At 45.0% G+C, this 10,819-nt stretch overlaps 2 protein-coding genes across 2 annotated transcripts; one reads left to right on the top strand and one right to left on the bottom strand.

The window, feature by feature from the left end:
* Nucleotides 1-360: 360 nt before the first annotated feature.
* LOC306769390 (bolA-like protein 2) lies at nt 361-2,112 on the bottom strand. The gene is made up of 3 exons (XM_079257975.1): nt 1,825-2,112; nt 1,444-1,541; nt 361-546 (listed from the first exon to the last, which is right to left on the bottom strand). Exons 1-3 carry the CDS (start codon nt 1,885-1,887, stop codon nt 447-449), a joined length of 261 nt encoding a protein of 86 aa, XP_079114101.1. The 5' UTR covers nt 1,888-2,112; the 3' UTR covers nt 361-446.
* A 405-nt stretch (nt 2,113-2,517) lies between these two features.
* Nucleotides 2,518-8,884, top strand: slx1b (SLX1 homolog B, structure-specific endonuclease subunit). The gene is made up of 5 exons (XM_079257710.1): nt 2,518-2,851; nt 2,993-3,044; nt 4,256-4,570; nt 8,381-8,596; nt 8,670-8,884. Exons 1-5 carry the CDS (start codon nt 2,679-2,681, stop codon nt 8,697-8,699), a joined length of 786 nt encoding a protein of 261 aa, XP_079113836.1. The 5' UTR covers nt 2,518-2,678; the 3' UTR covers nt 8,700-8,884.
* The last annotated feature ends 1,935 nt before the right edge of the window (nt 8,885-10,819 follow it).

Raw genomic sequence — 10,819 nt, 5'->3', positions numbered from 1 at the left:
AGTGACATGAGCTCATTTGGGTTGGTTGAAAACCAGACGCGCTGCGGCGTTCTGGATCATCTGCAGAGGTTTAACCAGCATACAGGCAGACCTGCCAGTAGGGAACTGCAGTAATCGATGTGTGACATGACCAGAGCCTGAACCAGAAGCTGAGTTGTGTGTTCTGTCAGGTACGTCTGATTCTCTTGATGTTGTAGAGAGCATGTCGACAGACTGTGACAGATAGTGTAGAAAAGTGCTTTATAAGATCATTTACCATGAAGAAAAATATTTTTAGGAATTTCATGCAAATAAATCAGGATAAAAAACAAAACAAAAAGAATCAGTTCAACAAAAACATGAAACGATTAAAATGTTTTTATTTTGCATCAACAAACATCATGACATCATCGGGCAGACGGGCGTCTCCTACGGCTTGAAGACACCGACACACAGGAAAGTTGGGGTCACTGCGACTTCTGCTTCTCCCACTGCTCCACTGTGAGAGTTTTCTGTTCGAAGGCGTGGATTTCCTTCAGCTCCTCAGCCAGACACGTGTTCACCATCCTGTCAGCACACACACATGATGATGATGATGGCAAAAGGAAGAATCCACTGATTTCAAACATTCTTTCTGTTTCAGAACTGATTTTTAAATGAACTGAACAAAGAAAACTGATTTAATGACATCCTCAGTCATTTTAACAACGATTTAAGGACCAATCAGCAGACAGCGTGACAGTGACATCATCAGAAATGAGATGTCAGCAGAGTCAGGATGGCGCTCTGATTAACGTTAACATTTCCAAACTGCACTGAGGAACGTCACACAGCAGAAAAGCTCCTGGTTTAACTGGTTTCTAGTTAACCAAACCAGACCGAGGAGGAGTGACGACGAACCAGATTCCAGTTTATCCTTCTGATATAATACGAACTCCAGGACGAATGGCAGGAATAACTGTCCTGGTTTGACTGGAGGAAGACGACGCCGTCCAACCGTAGCATTTCGTCCCTCCAGTCAGACCAGCTGCCCCGCCAGTCGCTGTACGCTGTGAGCAGGAAATGACGGTTCCAACCTGATAAGGAACAGAAGCTTCGAAGACAGCAGTCGATCAATTTAATGTGAAATTATATCAATTTATTTATATAGAAAAATCTATCTGATTCATCACAGCTGATCATATGTACCACACACCCAGAAACTGGTTCTGCTGCAGGACCTGGAGCCTCACACTGCACTAACAGAGAAACCTGGAGAATCCACAGATTCAGAAGCTGGACCTGGGGATCCAGAATGCTCTGTCAGCAGTTACTCCTGACTTTATGATGTTAAACAACTAGCATAAGTGTAGCCTGTTAGCCTGGTTGATAGCCTAACTGTCAGCCTGGCTGTTAGCCTAGCCTAGCTGTTAGCCTGGTTGTTAGCCTGGTCAGGTGCAGGCCGGCTCAAAGGTTGACATCTACCTGTGTCTCTGTAACAGCGGTTTTCCCTCAAACTGGGACGACACCACCAGGACTTTGAAGCTGGCAGCACATCTGTTGGGTGATGTGTCCTCCACGTCCTGGAAAACACGAGAAACGTTTAAATGATCTGAGATCCCACAGTTTACCCAGGGACACCAGTCTCCTGGTAGATAATAAAATTGTTTTTTATTCACTCAGAGGGAATTTGTTTAATGATGTTTTCAGTAAAAATGACAACTAGCTTCCTGCCTGAACATGTTTATGTCATAAATAAGCTAACAGATGGCATGAATGAAAGCTGCTGACATAAACATCCGCTAATTATTAAACCAGATGTTAACTCCAGGATGGAGGCTGCAGCATCAGCAGCCAGCCACTCACCACGTGCACTGCCGCGAGCTCCTTGGTGAGTTTATCCCGGATGTGCTCCGCTGTTGTGGTCATTTTCCCTTCAACTCGTCCCGTTAATTAACCATTTATTATAGAAATCACGCTACTAATGAATTAATCTCTACGTCGAATACCTGACAGACCGTCTGACAACAGCCACCCCGCGGTGTCTGACAGATGTTTATGCTCGGTCTGTTAAAAAGAAACAAAAAACGGAGTATTTAGAAATAAAACCGAAGCTTCGCAGCGCTTTCAGGCTTTTTCCTAATTTCAGACACTTCCGGGATGTCGGAAATCTGTCCAATTGAATCGCAGCAGTTGAGAGCAGTGGCCAATCAGTGGCGTCTAATTTGCAGCGTAACCAGGACCCGCATTTTAAAGTAGCGAATCAAAATATTAGAAGTCCGTTCAGAAAGACAAACAGAAAAAACGCAAGAACGTTGCAATATTATTTTCTTTTGACTATTTTTTTTTTTTTTTTTTTTACAAAAGTGAACATATCAACTTTTCTAAAGTTTATCGAGAATATCCTTTTTATTCAGCTACTGAGAGATATACTATTTGTTTTAGGAACTTAATTTATCAGGCAGCTTATTAGACAACTAAAACAACCGCCGTTTCGCTTTTAAAATAAACAGGATATTTTTATGACATCATAGTTTGTAGGTTTCCTTTTTGGGAAGTTATTATTTAATATAAATGGCGTGAGTGGAATTTTAGCCATTTCTGTCGGTGTTTGGCTGGACGAGCTCATCTTTACTTGTTTTAATGAACCTGTCATGGATGCTCCTGCTGAAGAGGAAAAATATTAATTTAGGTGAAAAATCTGGTTATTCTCTGTCAGGATGGTGGTTGAGGTAGAAAGCTTCTTCGGAGTGTACATGTTGTTCTGCACTAATCCCAAATTCAAGGGTCGCATCTACATCGGCTTCACTGTGGATCCGGAGCGGCGGATCGGACAACACAACGCCGGCCGGCACCGCGGCGGAGCGAAGAGGACCAGCGGGAGAGGACCCTGGTGAGTCCCCAGACCCGGTCCTACGGGACCCTGGTGAGTCCCCAGACCCGGTCTGTAATGGTCTGGACTGGTCTGTACTGCACTGTACTGGTCTGGACTGGACTGGACTGAACAATGCTGATCCGAGTCTGTTGTTTGCAGGGAGATGATCCTCATTATCCACGGCTTTCCGTCCGACATCGCTGCACTCAGGGTGGGTATGAGGGTAACTGACTGGAGAACAGTATCTTTGAATGATCTGTCTGAAATTCTTTACATTTTTAGTAAGAACCACAATCTGAAATATAAAATCCCTTAAAAACAGGAAAATGGAACTTAGAGTCTGAAACGTAAGCAAGGTCTTTTGGCAGGAACAGGATTTAAGTTACAGGTTTTCATCTAAACGTGGATTTCTTATAAATCCATAAATCATAATCTCATAATTCATGTTTTTAATCTCTTATTTTAGGTAATCCGTGGTGAACATTTGTACCATTTTATGAATAGTCAAACAATTTCCTACACAGCAGGTTATGCAGGGTGAAATTCATCTCATCGCCGTTGCAAACGTGTACGACATCATTTATAAATCTATAAAGCAATTTATGAACGGTGTGCTGACATTTAAATAAGAAACAATCAATGATTTGGATCCATTTAACAAAGCCTGGTCCGGAGGGTAAAAACAGTTCACACAAGGATCCATGATCCACCATTATTTATCACATCTTCATCACCATCACTACCATGTTGCTAAGAGACCTCTATTTTCACCTGGACATGATGATGAAGACACTTCCTGTCAGACTTTCCACCAATCAGAGAGCATAAACTGACGGTAATGTCCAATCAGGAGCAGCCAAAGATCAACAAGTGATGAGAAAAGCAAGAAAATGCCCCTGACAAGACACTTGGCCCTGCGATGGACTGGCGAGCTGTCCAGGGTGTACCCTGCCTTTGGCCCAAAGACTGCTGGGATAGGCTCCAGCTTCCCCACGACGCTTCGTTGGATTGAAGCTTGTTCCATCCTCCACAAGAAGCGAGAACTTTCTTCTTGTTCTCGAGGCTCCGAGAAAAAACATGACGCCGCGTGTACGACCCGCCCCGCCGCGGACCTGCTTCTCCTGGAGGATGGATGGACCTAGCGAACTAGAAGTTTTTTTCGTTCTTGCAGCCTCGTGGAGGATGGAACAAGCTTAAGCGGTTAGGATAATAAATGAATCTGACAACTGAGGTTGTCATGGAAACATCAAGGTGACTAGTTTAAAAGCTCTACAGGATGGTTCAGATTTAAAACTGGGAGTTTTCAGGGTTAATGTGGTCTCCATGGTAACAAGTCCAAGGTTTGGACCGAATGAGAGGATTTTAAAGGTTCTAAGATGATGTTGGTTCAGTGTAAATGTTCAGTGTGATCTCTTTGTGCAGTTTGAGTGGGCTTGGCAGCATCCTCACGCCTCCAGACGGCTTTCCCACGTCTCCCGGCGGTCCAGGAAGGAGTCCAGCCTTCAGTTCCACTGGCGCGTAGTGTCCAACATGCTGCGAGCAGCGCCATGGAGCCGGCTGCCGCTGACGGCCCGCTGGCTCAAACAGGAGTACAGGATGGAGTTTGAGGCCAGCCTGCAGCCGCCGCTGCACATCCCCGTCGCATTCGGCAGTGTGAGGGCCAAGAAGAAGCGGCCGCTACCGTCCGAGGAAGACCAGGAGACGTTCAGATGTTTCCTCTGCAGAGGCCTGGTGAAGGTTGGTGTCCTGCTTCTGTCTTCATCAACAAAGACTTCGTGATTTATAGTGTTTTGGTGCAAACCTGAACGTTTCTTTGTATTTGAAGATTTCCAAAACCCAAAACCAGATTCTGGTCCAACTTACTGTAGAATTGTTTCATCTGAAATTGACCAAACAATCCAGGAAGAGCTGAATAGTAGCTGGATAAAAGCTGGATAAAAGCTGGAATAGTAGCTGGATAAAAGCTGGAATAGTAGCTGGATAAAAGCTGGAATAGTAGCTGGATAAAAGCTGGATAAAAGCTGGAATAGTAGCTGGATAAAAGCTGGAATAGTAGCTGGATAAAAGCTGGATAAAAGCTGGAATAGTAGCTGGATAAAAGCTGGAATAGTAGCTGGATAAAAGCTGGAATAGTAGCTGGATAAAAGCTGGATAAAAGCTGGAATAGTAGCTGGATAAAAGCTGGAATAGTAGCTGGATAAAAGCTGGAATAGTAGCTGGATAAAAGCTGGAATAGTAGTTGGATAAAAGCTGGATAAAAGCTGGAATAGTAGTTGGATAAAAGCTGGATAAAAGCTGGAATAGTAGTTGGATAAAAGCTGGATAATAGCTGGAATAGTAGTTGGATAAAAGCTGGATAATAGCTGGAATAGTAGCTGGATAATAGCTGGATAAAAGCTGGATAATAGCTGGAATAGTAGCTGGATAAAAGCTGGATAATAGCTGGAATAGTAGCTGGATAAAAGCTGGATAATAGCTGGAATAGTAGCTGGATAATAGCTGGAATAGTAGTTGGATAAAAGCTGGATAATAGCTGGATAATAGCTGGAATAGTAGCTGGATAAAAGCTGGATAAAAGCTGGATAATAGCTGGAATAGTAGTTGGATAAAAGCTGGATAAAAGCTGGAATAGTAGCTGGATAAAAGCTGGATAATAGCTGGATAATAGCTGGAATAGTAGCTGGATAAAAGCTGGATAATAGCTGGAATAGTAGCTGGATAAAAGCTGGATAATAGCTGGATAATAGCTGGAATAGTAGCTGGATAAAAGCTGGATAATAGCTGGATAAAAGCTGGATAATAGCTGGAATAGTAGCTGGATAAAAGCTGGATAATAGCTGGATAAAAGCTGGATAATAGCTGGAATAGTAGCTGGATAAAAGCTGGATAAAAGCTGGAATAGTAGTTGGATAAAAGCTGGATAATAGCTGGATAAAAGCTGGATAATAGCTGGAATAGTAGCTGGATAAAAGCTGGATAATAGCTGGAATAGTAGCTGGATAAAAGCTGGATAATAGCTGGAATAGTAGCTGGATAATAGCTGGAATAGTAGTTGGATAAAAGCTGGATAATAGCTGGATAATAGCTGGAATAGTAGCTGGATAAAAGCTGGATAAAAGCTGGATAATAGCTGGATAATAGCTGGAATAGTAGTTGGATAAAAGCTGGAATAGTAGCTGGATAAAAGCTGGATAATAGCTGGATAAAAGCTGGATAATAGCTGGAATAGTAGTTGGATAAAAGCTGGATAAAAGCTGGAATAGTAGCTGGATAAAAGTTGGATAATAGCTGGATAATAGCTGGAATAGTAGCTGGATAAAAGCTGGATAATAGCTGGATAAAAGCTGGATAATAGCTGGAATAGTAGCTGGATAAAAGCTGGATAATAGCTGGATAATAGCTGGAATAGTAGCTGGATAAAAGCTGGAATAGTAGCTGGATAAAAGCTGGATAATAGCTGGATAAAAGCTGGATAATAGCTGGAATAGTAGCTGGATAAAAGCTGGATAATAGCTGGATAAAAGCTGGATAATAGCTGGAATAGTAGCTGGATAAAAGCTGGATAATAGCTGGATAAAAGCTGGATAATAGCTGGAATAGTAGTTGGATAAAAGCTGGATAAAAGCTGGATAATAGCTGGATAAAAGCTGGATAAAAGCTGGAATAGTAGTTGGATAAAAGCTGGATAAAAGCTGGATAATAGCTGGATAATAGCTGGAATAGTAGTTGGATAAAAGCTGGATAATAGCTGGATAAAAGCTGGATAATAGCTGGAATAGTAGCTGGATAAAAGCTGGATAATAGCTGGATAAAAGCTGGATAATAGCTGGAATAGTAGTTGGATAAAAGCTGGATAATAGCTGGATAAAAGCTGGATAATAGCTGGAATAGTAGTTGGATAAAAGCTGGATAATAGCTGGATAATAGCTGGAATAGTAGCTGGATAATAGCTGGATAAAAGCTGGATAATAGCTGGATAAAAGCTGGATAATAGCTGGAATAGTAGTTGGATAAAAGCTGGATAATAGCTGGATAAAAGCTGGATAATAGCTGGAATAGTAGTTGGATAAAAGCTGGATAATAGCTGGATAAAAGCTGGATAATAGCTGGAATAGTAGTTGGATAAAAGCTGGATAATAGCTGGATAAAAGCGAGGTGCCTGTTGAATATAATTTTTTCCTAAATAAATGTTTTTTTTTTCTTCAGTGACAATTTAATTTCCTCAATAAAAATGGTTAATTTTTTCCAACAAATAAAAGTCTATTTAATAATTAACTAAATATATTGAATTAAATATGTTTTTCTCAATTAAGATTTTAAAACACACATTATTTAAAAAAAACTCTATCCTCCCCCCTCCTCCATCTGGGCAGAGTGGGGGGTTGTTTGTCTCCAACTCGGGTCCTCTACCAGGGTTCTGGAGGCTCCTCTCCAGTATCTCAGCTGTTCCTAGGACTGATCTCTTCTGGACGGAGATGTCTGATGTTCCACCAGGTATCTGTTGGAGACACTTCTCCAGTGTGGGGGACACGGCCCCCAGTGCTCCCATCACTATGGGTACTACTGTTGCTTTCACCCTCCAGGCCTTCTCCAGGTCTTCCTTCAGGCCTTGGTACTTCTTCAGTTTCTCCTTTTTCCTGATATTTCCATCATTGGGGATGGATACATGGATCACTACGGCTTTCCTCTGCTGCTTATCCATCATCACTATGTCCGCTTGGTTGGCCACCACCATTTTATCTGTCTGGATCTGGAAGTCCCAGAGGATCTTAGTCCTCTCATTCTCCACCACCTTGGGGGGAGTTTCCCACTGGGACTTAGGGGTCTCCAGTCCATATTCTGCACAGATGTTCCTGTACACTATGCCAGCTACTTGGTTATGACGCTCCATGTATTCTTTGCCTGCCAGTATCTTGCACCCTGCTGGGAGGTGTTGGATTGTTTCTGGGTTTTCTTTGCATAGTCTGCACCTGGGATCCTGCCTGGTCTGGTAGATCTGGGATCCTGCCTGGTATGGTAGATCTGGGATCCTGCCTGGTCTGGTAGACCCTCTCCAGCCATTGATAGGACTTGGTATATCGGCCACTTCGGTGATCTGCCGGTGGTACATCCCATGCAGGAGCTTTTCCTCCCATGATGGTTCTTCCATCTGGTGTTCCTCCAGATTCCATTGTCTGAGACATTCACTAAGTGCTTCATCCCTCGGTGCCCTCTTCCTGATGTATTGTAGATGAATTGATGTATCTTTTACCATCTGTGATCTGAACTTCCTCCTTTGGCCAGCTTCTTACCCCAGCAGGGTATCTGATCACTGGCAGGGCGAAGCTGGGTACGGCCTGGACCTTGTTCTTGCCTATAAGCTGGCTTCTCAGTACTTGTTGAGGGTATTTCCTTGTGGTCTTTTTGCTGTTGTCATTTTATTGCAGTATGTCAAGGTACTTGTAGCTCTCCTCCAGATCTGCTATCCTGCCCGCGGTCTTCATGTCATCTTAATGTCTGCATATCAATGGATGAACCAGGAATAATACAGGTTTCTGTCCTCGTCAGGAGTCGGAGAGGCTGCGCTGCTTCCAGCCGTCCTGCGGGATGAGCGCTCATTTAATCTGCCTCGCCAGAACCTTCCTGCGGCTGGAGCCCAGCCAGCTGCTGCCGGTGGAGGGCGAGTGTCCGTCCTGCCGGCGCTCGCTCCTCTGGGGGAGTCTTATTCGCCATAAACACGGCTGCTTTGGAGACCTGGAGGACATCACGCCGTTGTCATCACAGGTATGTTGGAATGCTGGGCGTCACGGTCAAAGACGGTTTCTGGTCCACTAACTTGTGGTTTGATCCTCGGCAGAAGCACTGGACAGACGGGCTGCAGAGATGAAACAACTTTAAACCTTTATTTATTTTATTCAACGTCGGAAAGCCTCATTCCATCATGACACCTCCTTTTTAATCGCATACAGAATATTTCAATGAGTTTAATATTTGTGGAAAAAATAAATATTTTTTCTATAACTTCTGTTTTCATCTGATATGAATGTGTTGCAGGAAATAAAACATGTATTTACCCAGTAAAACCCGAACGTTTCCCGTTTCTTCTTACTGGAGTTTTGAGAGTTACGTATATTTACTGAACTGATAATAAACGATGTTTCCACGAAGCTTCAAACGGACAAAAAACAGTCAAACTGCCTTTAACAGGATGGTCCGTATATGAAAAACATCCTTACAATCATCTTCGTCAGGACCACCTTCTAGCACCGGCTCGGACCCCCCATTCCACCTGGAACTGGACCACCTTCTAGCACCGGCTCGGACCCCCCATTCCACCTGGAACTGGACCACCTTCTAGCACCGGCTCGGACCCCCCATTCCACCTGGAACTGGACCACCTTCTAGCACCGGCTCGGACCCCCCATTCCACCTGGAACTGGACCACCTTCTAGCACCGGCTCGGACCCCCCATTCCACCTGGAACTGGACCACCTTCTAGCACCGGCTCGGACCCCCCATTCCACCTGGAACTGGACCACCTTCTAGCACCGGCTCGGACCCCCCATTCCACCTGGAACTGGACCACCTTCTAGCACCGGCTCGGACCCCCCATTCCACCTGGAACTGGACCACCTTCTAGCACCGGCTCGGACCCCCCATTCCACCTGGAACTGGACCACCTTCTAGCACCGGCTCGGACCCCCCATTCCACCTGGAACTGGACCACCTTCTAGCACCGGCTCGGACCCCCCATTCCACCTGGAACTGGACCACCTTCTAGCACCGGCTCGGACCCCCCATTCCACCTGGAACTGTCTTCTTTCTTGGTGTGATGGATGGAACATGGTCTCCTCAGCTTTTGCTCCATGTTGGAGCATCACACCGCTGTGACGTGGTTCATCATCCCGTTTCCATCAGAAGATGCTACAGTGTTTAGAGTCAAAAGGATGAAGGTGAGGGACTGTGTGCTGTGAATGAACCCCTCTGTACCCTTCTGTCTGACCGGAACTGGTGAAAGAACCTGTCAGACCAGCAGTAGCCCCTCAGAATCCAGCTCTATCACACGGATCGGATCAAAGCTTTCTGGAAACAATATGGAGTCGGAGCAACCTGCCGGCAGAAGCAGCAGTTACATGACGCCTTGAAAACTTTGAAGTTTGATACCGACTGGAAGTCACAATTCCTCCAACCTCCGGAGCCACACATCCCTCAGGATCCTCTTGTGTTGCAGACCAAGAGGCCAAGCTGGCCTTGACTAGCCGTAAGTCGAGTATAGAGGCAGTTTCTGAGCTACAAACCGCCACATTCGAGCAGCAGGTAAAGCACATGGGGTGATACTCTGAAATAAACAGATTGCTGACCGTTTCTCAGTGACTGTGACCGCCACAAGGGACCGCACAGAGCGAAGAGCCTTCCAGTGATTGCTAAGTGCTGCGACCGAAGGAGGAGACAGAACTGGTGTAAGCAGCTCTAATCACTTCTTCCAGGAAAGCAGACCCCCTTCTTCCGAGGTCCTCGATGAGCCCATGCGCCGCCTCGGGTTTCCAGGGCAGACACCTGTCTTAGCTAGCCTCACCCAGCCACAGCAAACACACTCACCCCTCACCTGCGTCCATTTGGTGAACTAACTTACAGAAGATGCTCAGAACAAACCTCTGTGAGCCCATCCTGTCAACCAGAGTGTCCTGCTCATTAAAGTTGCTTTACTTTTATCCAACCTGTCAAATGATTGGAAGACTCGTTGAGTTACGTTGAAAATCCACGTGTTTGCCATCTAGTGGTGGAAAACGGTAAGAAGTTTTAGCTCCCTTTCTGGGGATTTGGCCTGTTGCTCGTGGCATTTGGATGGGTTAACCCCTGCATGTGACCAAGGGTGCCACATGCAGGGGTTGACGTAGCATTTCACGTCATCGCCGCCGGACTGGCTGTGAGAGGGTTAACATAGCGCATGTTCAGCAGGATAATAGCACGTTATCAACCACATCGTCTGGTAGTAGACATGCACCA

Source organism: Telmatherina bonti (genome assembly GCF_933228915.1).
Source record: "Telmatherina bonti genome assembly, chromosome: 18".
NCBI lineage: Eukaryota > Metazoa > Chordata > Actinopteri > Atheriniformes > Telmatherinidae > Telmatherina > Telmatherina bonti.
Note: the sequence above shows the minus strand (reverse complement) of the source record. Positions and strands in the feature narration are given on the sequence as shown.